Source organism: Drosophila ficusphila, unplaced genomic scaffold (assembly GCF_018152265.1).
Source record: "Drosophila ficusphila isolate 14025-0441.05 unplaced genomic scaffold, ASM1815226v1 contig_198, whole genome shotgun sequence".
Taxonomy (NCBI): domain Eukaryota; kingdom Metazoa; phylum Arthropoda; class Insecta; order Diptera; family Drosophilidae; genus Drosophila; species Drosophila ficusphila.
In genome coordinates, this window is record NW_025064092.1 from 4559482 (window position 1) to 4580743 (window position 21262).

At 39.5% G+C, this 21262-nt stretch overlaps 1 protein-coding gene across 1 annotated transcript; it reads left to right on the forward strand.

Moving 5' to 3' along the window:
- Nucleotides 1-1643: 1643 nt before the first annotated feature.
- Nucleotides 1644-19919, forward strand: LOC108094426. Its single transcript, XM_017195000.2, has 4 exons — nucleotides 1644-2817; nucleotides 16702-18175; nucleotides 18584-18775; nucleotides 18851-19919. The coding sequence occupies exons 1-4, from the start codon at nucleotides 2737-2739 to the stop codon at nucleotides 19069-19071; spliced, it is 1968 nt and encodes a 655-aa protein (XP_017050489.1). The 5' UTR covers nucleotides 1644-2736; the 3' UTR covers nucleotides 19072-19919.
- Nucleotides 19920-21262: the final 1343 nt, after the last annotated feature.

Sequence of the window (21262 nt, forward strand, 5' to 3'; positions counted from 1 at the left end):
CAGCTTTGGGGACATTTTCATTCATTTCCATTTTCAGTTGCTCAATTGTAAGTCTACACCATTGAATTTGTGAGGGAATTAGTGAGGCCATGAAAAAGACTTTGCATGACCAATTAGTAAACAGCGAAGAGTCGAAGAATTGAGTGGATGGGTGGACAACTTTTGATTTTAAGAAGGTGTAAATCGCTACCCATATTGTTTTGATGTAATTTAATTTTATTTAAATTATAACACAATTAACACTGTTTTAAAAATAAATTCAATCATACCCCATTGGTAACTGCCTACTAATACATAATTACATAAACAACAAAATCTTTTTTATAGTTTGCAAAGCAGTAAAGGAAGCAATTTATTCCAGACGTTGAACAAAACCAACTTAAAATAATGAGACTTTTGAGTTTTTAAATGCATATGAGTTTTGGATTGCCGACGCAAGCTTCCTTTCTTGTTGTGTACTATTTTAGTTGTACGTACTCTTTTTAAATATGTAAAAACAATTAAAATGTTGTTATATTCCAAGAATAGTAACTGTTGCCCAAGTTTAAGGAACGACAGTATGTATTATTAATATTATATGATTTTTAGGACACAAAATGTTTTTGTGCCTGGGTACATTTTTGGCATGGGTACACTTACGGTTCGTACTCACGAGGAAAAACTGTACACACACACTTGTACGACAGCGCAACAAGTTAACAGGCAGCGCGGAGAGAATGGAGAGAGTCAGAGTGGCAGCGAGAGCATTTGCGCAACTGCAGCCGAGTTAAAAGGCCAAGTGAACAGCAGAAAAAGAGAAGGGGAATACGGGAAAGGGGGGGAGGAGGGTTGGCGAGAGAATTGGAGCCTGCAGCAAATGCAACACCACACAACTTCAGACAAAGAACGAATGTAAACAAAGAAGCAAGGCGCATTGTTTGTAGATTTTGGCAAGCAAAGTAAGCAAGCTCTCGTGCTCTGCCCTCGCTCTCTCTCTCTCTCACTGCCGACATTAGAACGCGATCTTGAAACACAGGCAACAACGACACACGCACACACATATAGACATGGCCAGAGACTCTCGCACGGACGTCGACGGTGGAGCAACTCTCTTTTTGAATGGAACAGTACTATGGTCCTGACTCCCGCTATTCCAGTCAAATTTCCTATGGGTTCTTATCCGTTTTTTTAATTGCAATTAGTGTTGTCAAATAACGTTGTCGGCGTCTTTCTGATGGGTGGATAAAGTCAACAAGATAATGCATTGCACTTCTTAATCACACAATCTTCTCTGTCATATAATAAACTTTTGTAAATAAAAGGAAAAGGTAACACAAAGAATTTAATTTTTTAAATTTTAAGAAATTTGACAAAACGTATTAAACCTAAAGCTTACTATTTTATTTACTTATGACAGTTTTAAATTAAAAAAGTTTTGGGTCACCTCTACCTTTTAACCCTCGTACAAGAGTTCTCACTTAAAGAAAGATTGGTCTCTTTCTATCCCCAAAAATCGCTAGCTGGCCAAAAAGTTATGAGACTCTGTTCCACTGTGCGACGACGGTAAAGCCGACCGAGGCAGCGGCGGCGGCAGTCAGGCCAGCAGCAGCGCACCAGAGCAGCGACGGGACGGCAACAGCAACAGCAACGGCAACGGTAGTCGGCAGTCAGTATTCAGTATTCACTATTCAGCAGTATTCCGTATTCCGTATTTCAGTATCGATTGAACAGCCGCGCGTACCCCATCGAAATCGAGGAAGCGACCACGCGACTACGCGACGAGAGAGCGAGCGAGACGGACGACAGGCGACGACGAGACAGCAGAGCAGCAGCAGACGGCCAGAAGGGAAGAAGCGAGGAGCAGAGACAGAGACAGAGACGGAAGAAGCGGAGACGGAGACATTGAGCGCCTGCCGCCCCCTCTTTTGTAATAAATAGCGCTGTGCGAGGCGACCACAGTACCAAACGGCAAGAGTCCGCTGAGAGCGACGCAACGCAACGCAGGCCACAAAGGCCCGCCCCCTCCGCCCCCCTCCGACAGACACTACAGAATAATAACAACAACAAATCAACACCAACACACACACACACACATAAAGCAACACACCCACAGTCACCACCCCCCTTGAACGAAAAGGGAGAACAGTGAAACAGCTGGAACAGAAAAAAAAAAACCAAGCTGACCAAAACAAAAGCAAAAATTAGCCATTGGCCAAACGGGAATTATAAAAAAAAAAAAATCTGAAAATTATTCACACTACGCGTTCTCCATCAAGTGCCTTATAAAAAAAAAAAAACACAACCCCCAATTCAGATAAATTCTAAAAAACCAACACAGTAAATATAAATAATAACAACAAAATTCCAATGTGATAAGAAACCAACACTTATACAAAATCGCAAGAACGCAAACGAATCTATAACATTTCATTTTTTTATTTGTTTTTTTGAAGTGTCTTGTTTAAAAATCAAAGAAATGAAAAAACATAATTAGACCTCATCAAAAACAAACCCCACAGACGGCAAACGCGTAAATTAAGAAAATCGAAAGGAAAAACCACAACGTAAAAAAGTATCCATAAATCTATATATACCAAAAACTCATATATAGAGACCTAAAACAACGCAAATCCAGGAAAAGCAGAAAAACAACAGAAGAAAGAGCAGACAACCGAGGAGAACGAGAACGTGAACCAAACAACAACAGCAACAGCAACAAAAACAACAACAACAACAACTAAAACAAAGACAGCAGAAATGGCAACCAAACAGCCCAGAAAAGTGGCCCCCGATGGAGGTTGGGGATGGGTGGCATGTTTTGGCGTTAGTTTGGTCAACGTAAGTCCACCTTCAACCCCCCTGATTAAATGTTAGATTTACCCCTTCGACACATTCCAATTCCAATGAGCTGTGACCTCTTAACCCCGGCCCCTTTCACCTTTCCCCGCCTTTCCTTTTTCTTTTCTGTCCAGCTAAAAAAAAAAAAAAAAAAATGTGGTCTTCTCCCCGCGCCTCACTTTCCCCATTCGCACTTAGGATAGGTTAGTTCCCAATCCGAATCCGAGAACCCGAACCCCGTGGCATTTCATAGTTATATGGCTCGTGGTAAACTTGTTTTCACATGGACGATAAGATTCAAATGAAATATGACGAAATTCAATATGCTTCTGGTCCTACCCGCATTTTCACATGTTTACACGCCGATTTATGGCTACCTGTAAATGCCAATTCTCTGGGGCGGCACATTTAGTCCAATTTCATTAATAATAAATCCCCTAATGGACATGTTTGAGCCAAAGATTATTGGAAGGGTCGATGTTGCCGGTGTTTGTACAAATCGAACGCCCTCTAAATCACTGCAATTTAATAATAAATAAACCTTATGACCAACAATTCACTTTGCGATTACTTAAATATTTAAAGGAATGAGTTGACACACAAAAAAGTTGGTTTTTTATCTATTTGGTTTTGGTTTTACCAAGTGGAATAGAATTACACAGCTGTTTTAAAGGGAAAGCTGATTTCTAATCACTTGACAGCATTTGCTTTTGATTAGGTGATAATGAAACGGAAACCCATTTAATCATCACCAGTATGCCCTCTACAAAAATTGTGAAGTTCATCAAACAAAGATCAAGTAGGAAAGCAGAAACTTATTACAATAAATAATGGTGAAGAATAAATTTCGAACTACCTGATTTCCAAACCACACTGCCTTGCATCCAAGCCCCTATATATTTGTATATATAATATATCTGGATATGGGATACACCCCGCAGATAGCTAAAAACTCTTCCCGACGAAGACAGTCAGTCGGCAAACAGCTGCTCCCTAATTTCGAACGGCCCAGACAAAGATATAATATAATATATGAAGAGCAGTAAAAGGAGACCCCGATCATGACCAAAGAGTTTTCTGTGGGTTCTCGAATCGCATCTGTCCGGAGATCACGCACCCGCCGCGTGATCTCGAAAATGCGCCCCAATCCAATTTTTTTTTCTCAGTTTCTGTAGTTGGCTCTGGCTCCTTATATGCCTACATACTATACAGCGAACATTGTTGTTATTTTGTTTCATTTTCTGCCTCTTTTGTTAATGGTTGGCCCGACATTTTGGCAAAAACACTTCACAGATTCAAAATATATATCACACAAATCTGGAATGATATTACCTTAAATGAATCATAGCACAGAGTAAAGTTTATTTATTATTCTGAAAGATATCCTTTCGATTTTATCGAGAACAATTATGCAATGAAAAGTATGAAAAATCCTATCGTAAACAAATAAATTAAAATTCTTTCGGTTACGTCACAGGGTTTCAAGGGTAATGCACCATAACAAAGTCCACTTTGCAATGGATGACTCACCGCAAATCAGAACCAGATCATGGCAATTATGTAATAGTTCTGAAAATTACCTTCCTTCCATATTAGCAATAGAAAGGCGACTGGCTAAATGAGTCGAGACGATGTGCAATTATACATGCTAATTTGTGTGTGTGGCCAAGCGAAGATCTCGAAAATTGACAGATCAGACAGGCAAATAGCTCCGTGCAATGATTATGCGTACTCAAATGCGGAGACAATGATTCGAGCATTATGGGCGCTTATATCATCTGGGTGCCGCCGACTTTCGAGCACAATCAATGGAAGAGATGGGGGGACATGTATATGGTTAGGATGCGAGCAAATGCCGAGTGCCAATGGCTTTGGTCATTGAAACAAATGCGTTGCGACACGACGATTCGAGCGAGGGTGGTTCAAAAGGTTATGATAAATGGGAATATACCACTTTTATTGGGCCACGATTTTAGAGAGAAATGAATTTTTCTTGTCCGAAAAAACACTGTTTTCAATTGGTTTGTAAGTCTTAAAAGTTCTCAGAAGGTTTTAAATTCAATTCCTTTCTCCAATGAAGTAATATTTAATAGATAATTTGAAAGTAATATCTCCCTACTCTGTCACCCATGACGGCCTCCTCAACTAAGTACCCACCCAGCTTTTGTTGCGTCAAAAACAAAGCTGTAGAATAAAACCCCATAAAAAACGCACCATTTGCAAAACAAACCGAGTGTTTGGCACGGAATGTGCCTTTTGTTTTTCGTCCTTTGTAAACATCAAGAGGGAAACCAAATACCCACGACACTTTGGGGATGTGTGTTGAAATTGAAACGGCAGGCTTCGGAGGGAAAAGTTTTACAGAAAACCGAGGGGGAAAAAGGAAAAGCCAAATTTCAAGTTCATGGCTGCTCTATGATTTTGAAAAATTCAATGACTTTCAAGGGGGCAACTCGCAACACAAAAAAAACAAGATCTTTAATCATCTTGCAATCAGTCGATTGGAACTGTCCCTGATTCATTGTCGTGCAAACATATCCCATGGAAACAAGATAGATAAGATATTTGTGACCCACTTGGCCACACGACCAACATTCAGACTTCGACACCCAAATCTTGAGTAGTTCGGTTTAGTGCCCCGCGCTGGAAAATTTAAAACACTCGTAAAATTTAATTGATCCCCGGCCGGGCACAATAGAACGAAAGGTGCATAGCGAAAACAAAATCGATCTTCATCATCATCATCATCAACGGGGTTAGATGGCGACTAAATGATATGCCAATCATTCGATTATGAGTTTTGCTTGCTTTTTTATAGGTTAAAAATTCGTACGATTAATCGCAATGGCAATCGTAACTTTTGTTTGTTTTCGTTCCGCTATACCTCCACTATCTTTGACCAGGCACACGTTTAATCGCTTTTAAATCATTTACGAGGCAAATTAGCACTTGAACCTTATACAACACGAAAAGCCAATAGAGAAATATATATGCACCATAAACAAAAAATTGTTGAGGCTGTTGACAAAAAACAACATGAGTCTTGCTAAATAACACCTACACCTCAAAGTTGTTGCCATGGCTGCTGGACCCCTGAAGAAGTTTGTTTTTCTTTTCCCACGCAATCTGGCCGGAAACCTGGCCGTAAAACCTTTACGGAATTCATTATTGGTTCACTCATCTAGCGAAATTCGGAGTAATGCTGAATAAGCTTAATCATTAAGCGAATTAAATGTGTTTGCACAATGACAATTATCAAAGGGAAAATATCAGATGAAAAGTGCTTGTTAAATCACCTTTGAAATCAGATAACCTGTGGAGCATCTAAAAATATCAACTAGAAATCGGTTAATAATAGAGGTATTTCATAAGGGAATTGCACTGGAAACGCAATTCATATATAGAAGGTACGAATAATGTACCCAATATTATGATGATTTTCAAATACATAATATGTTTGAGTTATCAAGTTGTTTGCTTTCCGCTTTCAAGTTTTTTTTTATTAGGAATTTCTGTTATGGCGCCTGATTAACTGGATTAAAATTGCTCTTCTGGGGATTAACCAAATTTAACTACACCCATTCACACACAGAACGTCTGGTCCGGGTGCACATTGTTTAAAGACCTTATCAGAGAACCAAAGAAAAAATAACCGCGTCGTCTGTCTGTCTGCAATGTTCAAGGCGATGATAAAGAACGACCAGGCCAGCTCCATAGTCTAATATCCGCGCACACAACCCAATTGGAAATTCGCTGAAAATTGTTTACGTAAGACAGCAAAACAAAGAAACGAAGGCGAACCCATTAAAAAAAGCACGTGACCGATAGCAAAATGCGGCCACGAGAAAAGATATAACTAAGATATATGCAAAAACTTCAGATATGTAATTCGGAAATGGCTTTGCTTCGAGGCCGCCGACTCACTTTATTCTAGCTCACCGGAATAATTGCTGAATTTATTCGAAATAAAGTGGATACCCATTAGGTGCACAGAACGATTATATCTGAAGCGCTGTTATCACTGTGATTAATCATCACTAATCACTTTGTTTAAATTGCAATACGTATTTTTTTATAGCTCGCTGCGTGAAAAACAAAAAATGGATAGCCACACTCCATCGATCATATTACACCAAAGCTGTTAAAAACAAAAAATGTCTATGAATCTGTTTTTTTTTTTAACAAAGTAACATGTAATACATTTTTTCATTAATTGGCATAAAAACCATATTGCATATTGAGCATATTTTTTATAGCAGCCTGTTGTTTACCTTGTTTTGCGAAACCATTGGCGAAAATAAAAGAAAATTCTCTGAAGCCCGGGGGTCAATTGGCCGGCTTTGTCACACGTCAGTTTTTATTTGATTTCGATTGATTTGCAAGCGTGCTTTTTTGTTCAAACATTTTTCGATGGCGAACGTAAATTGAAAAGGTGGCTTGCCACTCGACCAATGATGAAAATTGCAAAACAATTGAAGAATACGAAACGAAGATTTCTTCGGCAGAATTACTGTGGACTTTGCTCCACTGACTTTGAACACACGACGAATCTATATCTATCTACCGTCTGCTGCCTTCGTCTGTTGTTTTTATTCCCATCTGTTCTTTTTCAATCCCACCTATTTGCGGTGTGTGTCGTCTGATTTGTTGTCTCTGTTTACCTATAAATTATATATGGCTTTTGTTTCTTTTTTTCCTTTTTTTTTTCTGTGTGTTCAGTGTCGGAGAAATAATGAAAGCCAAGTTAATGTTGTGGGTGCCACTTGTGCCGATGCTCTCTTTCAGTTTATTTCTAAGCACTCGGGGTATATTGTATTCCGATGTGATATGTATTCAAAATATTCACATAAATCAAATATATCATTCTTATGCTGCAATTTGCTTGATAAAAATGCCCCCGCATTTTAATATCTTTAATATAACCCCCACATTCTCTTTGTATTTTCCTAAATATCAAATCAATTTATAGGATAATCAAAACTTTTTCTTGTTTGACAGTTTCAAAATGCAGCCAGCACAGCAAATGCCTTGTTTTCTAGATAAAAAATAACAGAAAATAGGGTGTTTACTTGTTTTTCTCATTGGGTTTCGTTTGCTTTTCAAAGACGCGAAGCCAATTTGGTAGGAAAAAGAGCAAAACAAGTTATTAAATATATAGTAGAAAGGCGGGAGAATCGTCATAGTTTCGCGATGTCGTCGCAACTATTTGTGATTCCGCATTTTGTTTCGGTCGCGGTCTCGGACCCTCTGTTATCAATATCAGGTGCGATTAACACATTGGTTCATGGGGCTCAAGATGTTACCAAACCGAAATCCCCCCGCATCAGCGAACTGCCATGCAATTAAGCTTAAAATTTAGCACATCGGCTTAATTGATAATTAGAATACACGGATTTTGATTAGCGAGCTGGACATGTAAGACAAGCGTGAGAGACCGAGTTTTGTTTTTTTTATTATTTTTTTTGGGGGGCACCGAGTGTTTCCCCAATCGGTGGGTTGTGGGGGTATAATCACCCCGAGCTCGACCGATCGGTCGACCGTTTAGCATTCGACAAACGCATGCTCGCTGCCTCAATACGTCATAAAAAAAAAAAAAAAAAAAAAAAAGTATCCGGCATGCTTCACTCGAGTCGAACAATCTATATCTGGACACGCCGGTACATATGTATTCCACATATACCCACACACTGTTCCAATGTGAAGTGGCATTAGTGTCGTCGCACTTCGAAAGCCAATTAGAACATTTCCGAATGGTGTTCAGATAAGTTAACGTCTTTCGAATCAGCTGGATTGTAAGAGGTTTTAAGTAGCTCTGACATTCGGAAAATCGACTCTTTTGGCGCGACACGTGGGGGTCGGGAACCCGATCCGCAAGGGAATCGAAATAAGGATAAATGCTTGATTTATTATGGTCGGACTGGCTGTCAAAGGCCTTTCAAATATCTAACAATGCTTCCATTTAGAAAGTCTAATGTAAAAATATTTCCTCCTGAAAAATGATTTTTCTATCCATAAATAAATCTAGTTATAACCTTGTATTTATTTAAAAAAAAAAAAAACCCCAACTTGAACCAATTCCCACTTAATTCCCCCAACAAATTCCGAATTCTTGTTAATTGTGACGTTTTGTTTCTTTGCACAATTGGTGAATGTATCTGTGTGTGTTGATCGGTCTCTGTTTTCGCAAATGAGAGCTAATTTCTTTGACAAATTCCGAGTACCAGGCGCGAGATAAACAATAAATAGAATTAAAATAGAGCACAGTAAGCGTTCGTGGTCGCGTCCATATAAATACATACATAAGTGTATATATTAGAGAATCAAACAAGATGCGAACGCCTTTAACTGAACAAACACACTTCACACGAAAGAGCCCACAATGAGCATTCGCAAGTGAATGCTAAAACCAAGAGATATATCATATATATATACCGATCCAAGAGATCCAGAAGCGTGCGGCGATCTCAGAATGTTAATCAAACTTTAACAACTGCTAAAAGCGATCAGCCAACAGAAGAATCGATCCATTGTGTTTGAGTCTATAAAAGTAATGCTGCACGAGATCGCAGCGTTAGATTTGGATTTGATGGATTATCAATATGGAATATGGATGCTAATTTCCAACCCACGCGCCAGACATTCTGTTCCCATAAACTAAGTGGTGATTGTCAGACGTTTTATGACTGAAGATCAGCCGATTTCGCAACAATAGCCAAAAGATACAGATGTGCGGAAGAGAGATTTCCGATTTTCGAAGGATTATCACCTATAGAATATCAATGAAATACAAAGTTTAATCATTGGGTTTACTTAATGTGAAGTTTTTGATTTACGACCTCCAAATATAAATATATATTGCACTTGATTAAGTGTTTACTTAGGCATAATAATCAGATTGCGTTTAAAACTGAAGCAGATGCTTCCTCAATTTGTTGTATTGTATTTTTAAATCTTGCACCCATTCAACATTGAATTGTGAATCTAATTTCGGAAAATAGCCACTGATCTAAGCCAATTTCCCTTTCGATAGTGCTCTGAAATCAATACCCAGAAATAAGAAAACAAAAACGTTTTCTCGCCTTCGGGGAGGCAAAACAAACAGCACAAAAAAAAAAAAAAAGAAAAACCACATGTAAATGAAATTGACAAAAAGAAAACTTTCTTCTCTACCCCAATTTATTTTTGCAACGACGTCACGTGATCGTGATCGAGATCGAGATCGTTGGGGAGCCACTAGCAGAATATCTGGTGGCAGCGAAAAAAAAACAAGCGGACTGCACAATAAAGGCCTTAACAACGGGTCCCAATCAATGTCAATAGTCAAATGCACATGTGCCGCCGCCGCCTTTGGGGCAAATCCGGTTTTGGCCACAACAAAGGCCAGCAGCTGATGCTGTTTGCCCGCCGATCACGTGACTGCGTTGCAACTTGCAACGCCGCCGGGGAAGGAGCTCTTCCTGCCCCTCGACAACCGAAACTCGTTTGCAGCGAACAAACAGCTGCTCTTGTAACTACACTGGAAAGAAAAAAAAAACCAGCGATCAGTTTAATGTTTACATGTGAAATGTATGTTTCTATAAGTGTTCAATATGAAGAACATAGCAGATATATAAACTGCTTTTCTTTCCCAATATTTTTTGTAAACCTCGAGAACTGAAGAAGAATTTTACATGAGATTATCAAAATTTTTTCTTAGAAAATTTGTATACCATTACTTGGCAATTTTTGAATTTTACCATAAAGTGGCATTTATCGAGGGTAAAAAAGATATGAAAAATATTTATATAGATTTATTTGAATGTGTTTTTATCTGAGTTTGCCTATCTGTATCTGCACGAGAATGTCTATTGGGTAAATCACATGATTGCGATCATGTGCAGGCCAGCATCACCAACGGAGCCATCAGCCCCAATATTAAGCCTCCATCCGCTCCGTTTTGTAGCCCATTAACAGTGAAACCTCGCTGGCATGTCCGCTTAAAAATAAACTTAACAAGACACGACCATAAATTATGACAAGAGACGTATTTGAAAACCAATTGTTTTTTAGACCTCATTATGTCAAAGCAAACGTTTTTCCGTTTATGCCATAAACTGGCTCTCCGAATTGGTAACAACTTGTAAAAACTCAAACGAGACATTGAAAAAACAACTTGAGTGGTTACTCAATAGCGAGATTTAACTGTAGGGCGTTTCGGTTCGGTTTGGCTTCGGTTCAGTTCAATTCAATTTCGAGTTCAGCTTTGTGACGGCTTTTGTTTTATGGCAATGTCGAGTCAACTTTTTGTTATTGTTTCGCCTTCATTATTATTATTATTTTTTGTGGCTGTGTGTGGCTTTAATTGAAATGTTTGGCAGCGGGCGAAAAACCCCTCCAGTTGAGTTCAGTTCAGTCGAGTTGAGTTGACTTGAGTTGAGTTGAGTTGAAAATTTGCTCGGTTTGGTTCGGTAGTGAAATGTACTTCACAATTAATTGCTTCAATTGCCAACAATTCAATTTCAATTCGAACTTATTAATTCACCGACGATCGTCGTTCTCTTTTTCTTCGTTTTTCTTCGGTTTTCCGACTTTCTGACTCACTGGCACAAATATTGTTTTGCCAAGAAGAGCATTACACAAGGAGAATCCCAAGTTCAAGGCACTCGTAAAGTTACAAAAAACGTAAATTAAAATGTAATTATTTAAATTCACTTTTAATTCAGTCACAAGGGTAGCGATCTGCGGGGTAATCGGAATAAAATGCATTGAACTGAACGGGTTAGCAAGTCACTTTACCACTTCATCCCCACAACTCCCTAAATCCCCGTAAAATCGGAATATTTAATATTCAAAGATTTAATGCCTCAATATCATAATCATGAAAATAAATACCAAGGGACCCATAAATGTGTATTACATTTAATGAAGATGTTTTAATTTCCCCTCTTTACCTTTGAATTTTAAAAGAACTTTTCAAGATTTATTATTCAATTAATCGGGAAAGGCGAAAACTAAAATGACTTATTTATAAATGTGAAAGCAATTGTGAATCAAATTGAAAACCCTTGCACGAATGCAATTACGGAGCTATTAAATTACACTACGTAGTTTTCCGCACAATAAATTGAAAAATGCGTGCGCTAATGCCGAAAATAAATTCATTTAGCATTCACAATTACACAATTTTACAATTTCTGTAGGCGATTATCGGTAATTGACCGATTCTGCCATTCATATAAATGGGTTACTAACTTCTGGAGGCAAATTAAACTGGGGCTCAACAATTCACTCCTTATCAAGCTGAAAAATGGACAGCAGAATGCCAGAGATACCATTTCAAATATAAAGTTCAAATTGTAAAGGACAAATGACAGAAATGATGAAATATCAAGTGGGGAACCATGAAAAATTCCACGCAAAACTTAATGGGAAATCGATAGGAGGAACGGACTTGATTTACGGCGGTTGGTTGGTCAAGAGCTTCCCCGGAAAGTCGGGGATGAAGACGTGGATGGAATCCAGTGACGTCTGCTCTGCCCGAGCAACGTCATCATGGGGGGGTGACATGGTGGTGACATGGGGGAGAGACACACTTGATGGCCTCCTAATATGGGTTATATCCACGCCATCCAAAAGCCAGCCAACCATACACGATATTCGCACGCAGCGAAGAGACGTCACGAACCTTTGGACTTGAGAATTGATAACACGCCAAAAGTGAATTCGAAACCAGTAGATCCACGCGCCGCCAAGTGGCTCCCCAATATAGAGTATATGCCCCATTCAATATCTTTTCATTTCCAGATAGACAGTGGAACTTTTAGTCCCGAGACCCAGCCGTGCTATATTTACATATTGTGAAATAGGTTCAAGCTGAGCAAGGTGTTAAAAATAGATCGGCTGCTAACAAATTTTGATAACAGATTATTTGTCTTACACGAACAAAAGGTTCAAGCTTGGTGTTTCATTTATAAATCGAAATTAACCAATTTTTTGTTCTGTAACTCTAACCGAGTTGAGTTGAAATATATAAACTGAAATGCCTTTTAACGCTTTATATTATCGTAAATTAGAGGTAAAACATGAAACGTTCTTTTATATACAAGTTACCCGGTTATACAATCGAGTTTTAAATATTAAAGCTGTTTCAAATATTTTTTGTAGGTATATAATGTAAATAAACCCTGTTAATAATTTGGATCATAAAGCTTGAAACTCGTTGTATTTTTGTATAGAAATTTCGCGTTGTGTGTTGTTGTAAACCCAGCCTTTAAATAAAAACAACACCTTTAACTTTTATTATTTTTACCATAGTATTTTAAATAAATTACTTCTATGGCACGTGTGGCTTCCGATTCGGAAGTGTAATTTATGGGTACTAAAGCGCTTGACATCTGTAGATTGCTGAAAAGCGAGAAAAAGTGAAAAATAAACTACACTTAAAGCAATAAATCACATCAGGGTTATGTGTCGCTTTTAAAATACAGCTTTCTGACCCACAAACATTTCTATTCCATAAACCCTTCAAATTCAATTACAATTCTCTGAAATACAACAACGTGTTAAGTAATATTGTCTATATAGAGGGACCCGACAACGATAAAACCCACATTAATATATATGTATATATACGTAATATATATATCTGTGTACATTCAAACTGACTTTCGTTGCGAACACTCAAGTGTCACGTTAATTTCACGCAAACGGCGGCGAAAGGGGAATCCACTTGTAAATTAGATTTGAAAATATTGCACGAAATGTTTAAAAATAAGTTAGCAGCTAATTGTGCAAATTTCGCATTTTAGCCCGCCCCCCGAAACCCAGCTGAATAATACCAATACCGATCAGCCCGTAAATCAATAAGCTGATTTGGAGCAGTATCTCCACCAAATCAAACAATCCGAGTCCAGAGTCTCGTATATTTTTTTTCCCCCAACTGGGTTGTTAACCGGGTTTGCTGTTTGTCTTTGGCTGTTTTTCGCTAAAACTGTCGAGCTTAACGCTCGCCAATCCAAATATCAGAAAAAACATGTGCATATATATATATATTTACATTTGTAGAATATGGCAATAGCTAATAAACAATCCTCAACAGCTACCACAAAAAAAAAAAAAAAGCAAATTATTTACCCCCCAACCGCTGAAAATGTGCACATTTCAAATGAAAACTGGTCGGATAGGTCGTTGGTATTCTTGAAATCGAAAAACACGCGTTGAATGAGATTTCCTTGTTGTAGCGGAACTGCTGGGCATTAGCCATTATTATTCATATCGAATGCTCTATAGTATCCAGAACGGGCTCTTGATGTAAATCAGAACAAATTCGAAGTACATAGATCATGGATTTTTATTGAAAATGATTGAGCATTCACGCGAAGCTTTGAGGGATTTCTTGTTTTATTAAACAAGTCAAAGTATGGCAAAATCGTATAGTAAGTAATACGATTTGTAATACAGGAAAGTAAGTCACTATTTGGCGGCAATATTCTTTTTGTACATTTCTACTATTGAGCCATCAATTGGAATTGATCAATCAATTGTAATTGCTTGTCTTGAAATCAAAGTGTGGGAACTTAGGGGGAATTATGGAACCCCAATCGAACCAACCTACGATCGCAAAATGATTGAACAATTTTAGCATTATTAACGATGAACACCTAGCGAGCGCGTGGTTGTTTCCTTCAAATGCTCTCCTTCTTCGATTATGAGTTCTGATAATTCAATTATCAAGCAATTAAGGCTTTGAGTGAAACGCCCCATAAAGGCACATATACTATATATCTCCGTACATAATAAAGTCGTGGCTCGAATGGGCGCCGTAATTCGGAAATTCGAAAATCAATAAGCACCAAAGCGCACAATCAATAATAATCGCAGCCCAACCGCAAACAAATAAAACACTTTAAGAAGCCCATCAGTCGTGTATATAGAGTATGTACATATGTTTGGGTTGACTAGAAGGTTTTAATATGTTGGGCAATTTTATTACAAGTTGGCTGTAGTTTCAAAACAAGTGAGGAAGTTTCGATGACAGCAAGTCATTGCAAATTAAACCCTATTTAACTTTATTGCAATTTAACAAGGTTTTAAATCTCAGAGTGCTAATGATAATTTTAGTTTTCTTCCCTTCTTTTTGATTATATAATAGATTTAAATTAGTTTACAGTACAAGATAGCAAGGCAGCTAAATTTTAAAGCATTATGATAATTTCAGTTTTCTAATAAACTATAAGAATTCGCCTTAAGTATTTTCTAGTTATGTAAAAAGCAAGCATTTTAAGCAATTGTTTGTTTAAAAGTACCCCAGTAGGATTACCTAATAAAATGTAGTAATTTCTTCAAAGAAAAAGTGTTATAAAAATAAAACTGATATGTCAACTAATTATTATTGTGAACTTATAACGAAAGGGTTTTTTCACCCTTAATTTCTGCACAATTAAATCCGTTAGCTTGGCCTCTAAAATATACGATGACACCTTCCACCTCTGTCGTCTAATGAAAAAATTCACAGCACTCCACTTTATAGGACAAACCACTCCACGAATACAAATTAGACATGCTCGAATTTCGAGTCATGACAGGCATTTGCTCATAGATACGGCCAGCTGTAGATGGTTCCACAAGGCCCCCCAAAAAACAATATAGGAGAAGAGGAAAAAACCATCAATCAAATCGAATATGAATGGAGTAGAGCGTTTGTCAGTCAGTCAGTCGGTCAGTCAGATTCAGATTCAGATGCCAAGTCCCCGGATTGATAAGGGCCAATGGAATTGCACAACCGATAAGCTAAAAACAGGGGCCTGAAGAGGCGGACCTGAATCTGAAGTGCATCGATAGGGGTTCGGGTTTTGTCCACTTCTCCGCAGCAAAGGGTTTTTGCGTTCCGATAAGGTTCTTTATTTCATTTGCGATATGGTTATCCGTGTGATGACGTCATGCACTGTGACAGTTTCTCTGGAGACATCTCCCCCTTTTGAAATGGTTTCACTGATAATGGTTATGGCTGAGTGACATCTACCTCCCATTCCCACTTCCCCACCATAAGTAATTCTTTCCAAGTTCTGCCTCCCCAGCCGATAAATCACGCGGCCTCTGAACGGCAGATTAGCTCGCGCAAATTGGCCCACATAAAAATGCAAAAGGAATAAAAGTAATACAATGTTAACGAAGCAAGTGTATAATTTATGGTGCGCTGAACGATCAGGAATCGAAGCACGATTGAGTTGTGGGCGATCGCTGGATGGCTGGGAGAGCAGTAATAACTAAAGCCTGTTTAAAATCTGATATACAACAGCCATCAATCACTAAAGATAAACGGGACCAAACAATTTCGATCCAAGGATCAAAACATAGGGTTAACTTTAGATTCAATAAGAATGTTTTTAGAATTGAATATATCAATATAATTTGAAACAGAACCAAACAAGTTTCAGCAAATAATAGGATAAATCCACATAACTTGATATTAGTTTGTATTAATAGAAACAATTAGATCAATATAAATGGATTATATTCAGTAAGAATTAGTACTCATCTTGGGAATTAGCATTAGCATCAACTCATTGAAGATGATAGATAAAGGTAGTTCAAAAAAGGGGAGAATATCTAATGAAATATTCCAAACTCATCTGAAATTTCTTCCCTTTCATAATTGATATAATGTAGAAAATTATCCTGATACTTAGGTAATTTAAATAGAATCCAAAACATTTACTTATACAAGACAAATTATTACTTCTCTTAGGAAAATAATTATCAGCCAAAAGGTCAGCATAATTATAGGTCATGCAATCGTGTAGTTGGGAAAAGTGAAATGTCGGAGAAAAGGATCTTAGAATCTTAAGTAACATATAGTAACAATACTCTATACAAAATCACTCACCCGAATATCTCTCCTTGCAGCTGGCCACCCGCTCCATCGAGCCGTCGTTCGGGCTGCTCTTTGGAGACACCCTCAAGGATCTCAACGTGGGCACGACGGGGGCGGCGATCATCATCAGTGCGCTGGACGTGTGCATGAACTTCTCCGGACTGTTCGTGGGACCGCTGCTGAAGGAGTTCTCCTACCGCAAGGTGGCCATCGCGGGATCGCTGCTGTGCGGCCTGGGCCTGGCGCTCACATCGCCGGCGACGAGCATGGCCCACATCCTGAGCACCTACTCCGTGATCAACGGCATCGGCGTGGGTCTGTCCACATCGGCGGCCTTCGTGGCGCTGAATCACTACTTCAAGCACAAGCGCGGCCAGGCGGTGGGACTGTCGATGGCCGGGACGGCCATGGGTATGCTGATCATGCCGCAGCTGGTGCGCATCCTGCTGGAGGCGTACGACTTCCGGGGGGCGGTGCTGCTGCTGGCGGGCGTGGCCCTCAATGCCACGGTCGGATCGGTGCTGCTGCAGCCGGTGAAGTGGCACATGAAGGAGGAGTTCGACGACGAGGAGCTGATGTGCATCTCGGCCCTGCCCACCCCGCAGCCCCAGCTGACGGTGGGCGGCGGAGCAGGTGGCGCGGCATCAGCTGGCGGCGGCGGTGCGCCCGAGTTCAAGGTGATCAAGGAGGATGGCAACGAGGAGGACGCCCTGCCCGAAATGAACACCTTGCTGTTCCACAAGCACAATCCGCACCAGCATTCGATGCGCAAGAATTACTCGGAGATGGCCATGAATACGATGAACGGCAACCGGTTGGGATTGCCGAAGAGACCGACCTTTCCGCGCATCATGTCGCTGGCCGGCGTCCAGTCGGCTGCCCATGGAGCGGGCACGGATTCGGGCGGCTATACGTCGCAGGCGGAGGTCAATGCCACGCAGCTGCGCTGCCGCAAGGCCTCGGTCACCTCGAACCTCTCCTACATGGACTTCACCGGCTCCATTCTCCAGGTGCATCTCAACACCGGCGACGATGAGTTCGAGCAGAACGATCGCGAACTGCGACGTGTTGGCACCGCCACGGGCAGCATTGTCCTCGGCGGCCATCGCGATAGCTTCATCAAGATGAAGCCCACCGAGCTGGACAAACAGGCGGAGGCGGCTGCCGCCCTCGATGATGAGGCGAAGAAGAAGGCCAAGAAGGCGGGATTCTGGCGGCGCTTCGCCGATCTGCTCGACATTGATATGCTCAAGGATAAGATGTTCCTCAATCTGCTGTTCGGTCTCTCCATTTTCTACGTCGCCGAGATGAACTTCAAGATGGTCACCCCGTTCTTCTTCGCCAATTTGGGTTACCAGAAGGCGGATGTCGCCTTCTGCCTCTCCATCACCGCCATCACGGATATCGCCGCACGGATAGTTCTGCCGCCGATCTTCGATCGCACCACCATCAAGAAGCGCACCATTTTCCTCGTGTCCATCATCTTTGTGGCCCTCACCCGTTCGAGTGAGTATCTGGGAATGCGATCAGGTTTTCGATTAAATTTCGATTTCAAATAAAGGGATCAAACAATAGGCTGATTGGGTAAAAAGTGTTTAACAAGTAAATAGTATTTGTTATTAAATCCCTCCTCAAACAAAACCTTCAGAAGTTTTTCCCATAATCAACAAAATCAATACATAAATTTCATAAATTAAATATAAATAGTACTTCAGTGTCGTATAGCTGCATACATTTCGTATTACAATTGTTTTGAAGTTTTTGATTTTAATAAAAATAAAATACTTTATTATATCTGCTATCAATCCTTTAATAAGTAATAGTAAATAGTAAAAATGAGTTTTCTGAAATTAGCTTCCTTTTTTGGTTTGCGAGGATTTTAAAAACAAACGATTAACGTCTTGATATTTCCAGTTATGGCTGAGCAGACGGACTGGACCCAGTTGATGGTGTGGCTGTCGATCTGCGGCTTCTTCCGAGGCTCCGCCCTGAGCAACTTCACCCTGACCGTATCGGAATACTGCTCCTTGGAGAAGCTGCCCTCAGCTTTCGGCTGGCATTTGGTGGGCAAGGCCCTGTTCGTCATCACATTTGGACCCCTCATCGGTAGGGCATTTCCACAATCCCATTGAACTTAACTCCTTACTTACTCAAAAACGATTCTTTTGGTTTTGATTACAGGTCTCATTCGGGACGTGACCGACAGCTATCCGATTTGCATACACACTCAGAGCGTTTGCATCATGATTTGTGCGCTGGCCTGGGGCATCGAGTACCTGGTGGAGTTCATCCAGTCGAGGAGACGTACCGCCGATGCTGCCCAGTTGCCAACCCAAGATGCCACGACGACGACAACAACAACAACAACAACAGCGACGGGTCAGCAGGATGTGAAGCTGTAAGGCTGAATGGAACAGGAACCAACGGACAGGAGATGGACCAGCAGATCTACTTTAGGGAAGACAGTCTCGCCGCGGGGCGGAGGATCTCCTCCAGCGAGTACCCAACTTTAAAATATATACTTAAGTGGGTCCTCCATACACAGAAAGAAAAAGGATCGTCGTAGTTTAAGAAAGAAGTATGTTTTTTTTTTTTTAACGCCACTACGTTCAAGTTTCAAGTGTTGGGGGCCCCAAATCCCCAAAAATGTATTAAAACTCAATTTAGTTAAGTCATTTTTATCGTTTGCGCTCCTTTTTTTTTTTGCAATATGTTAAGTGAGACTTAAGATCTTGGAGAGACATAATCACGAACACTCCATAACACACATATAACCATAACTAGGTATACAAATGAAGGAGGAGTTGTCAGTTTTAGTTGTATGAATCCATTTCTCAACTGCTACCAAGGGGGTAAAACAAAAAAAAAAAACAAAAAAACAAAGAGTTCCCCAAAAAGTGCGTTTAAATTCCTAATGTCAAAAAAAAAAAGGGAAAACCAAAATTGATTCGCCAAGATTATTCAGATTTTTTGTCTCTTATGTTTCGCCTTGAATTGTTCTCTCTTTTGTTTATTAGTGAACTTGTATGTGATAGTTCAAAGATAGTTTTTAATTTAGGGGTTAATCTATACTTATAGAAATACTTATATCTGCATCTGGAAATGTAACGATGCGAAAACAAAATGAGAAGGGAGTGTTGAAAATTGATCGGCTTTAAAATGTACCTTAAGAGCGATGTTAAGCAACGACAAAACAACTATACTATACTATACTATACACACATAAATAAAACACACTATATATCATTTATCTAATGCGTAATCTAGAGACAACTTTGGTCAAATGCAAAGTGCGTCAATTTAACTGAAGAAATATTAGAAGATCGATGATCCTAGGCCAACATAATGCCACAATATATATACATATATATATACTATATACAATTGAAGATTCCTTGAGACGGCATTACTGACCGACCTTGCAAGAAGATCAAAATCGTTAAGAAGCCTTATATGTGTCCCAAAATCAGCATCTAGCATTAGGATAATCGAACCAAAATGCAACTAAACCCAACGGATAAGCAATAAATGCAAACACGCCACGCAAATCGTGGACAAACGACCAAGGAAACTCTTTGTAGCAAACTTTTGGGCTCGGTGTGAATTGCTACACTGGAATAAACGAAATGACCCTGGCCCCTGTAACGAAATTCGGATATACAATATACACAAACTATTATGTTAAGCATATTTTGGGTACTTAAATTTATCGCGGAATATACATTTATTGTCGGATAGTCCGTAGATGTGAACGATTTTGATACAAGCGTATGAAGCAAATTTTGGAAATGTATTGCCCGATATTGTAGCCTTATATAATATAAAAATATATTGTATCAGTATATGAGTATGCGTATATTAAACTGAAAATAAAATGATCCAAAATAACGAAATGAGTAAAATTCGTTTGGTGAAAGATATTTCCAGGAAGTAAATATAGATCATGAGAAGGAAAAGATAACAAATTGGGACAGATTAGATAATCGTGAACTGAGAGGTTAGTCTCTGAGCCAAACAAACTTAGGGGTAAAACAAATATTTCATAATAGGTCTGGTCTTTAATTCTAGTAAATTCAATTCCAATTCAATAGATTACAATTAAATATTATTAATATGCAATGCAAATTCAAAGAATGCTTCCCCCATAATGTCATCTTCAATGATATCTGAGATCCGGCCAAGATACACCCAACCATCATTATCAACAGAAGGCAAACAAGAAGTCATTTATGGGGATAATGTCGAGAGGAACTATCATGCGTCCGGGGCAAACAAATGTAATGCGTGAAGAATAAATTTAAGTTTGTATAAATTAGACACAAGAAATCTCATCTAGGAAAGGAGACGGAATGCGTCGACGAGGCACGAGGACTGTTGTAAATCTAGTGACAAACCTGTCCAAAGCGTTAGTTCTGAAACTTCTTATCAGGGGAGACGGGACGACTTGTTTTCGATATGAAAACGATGATAAAAACCCAAACGATGCTCGTACATATTTCCGTGATTCGCAAATGTAATAGATAATTACAACTCGAATTTCGGGGGCGTGGAAGGTTATAAAAGAAATGCTCGGAAAAAACACTCGGGGGGCAG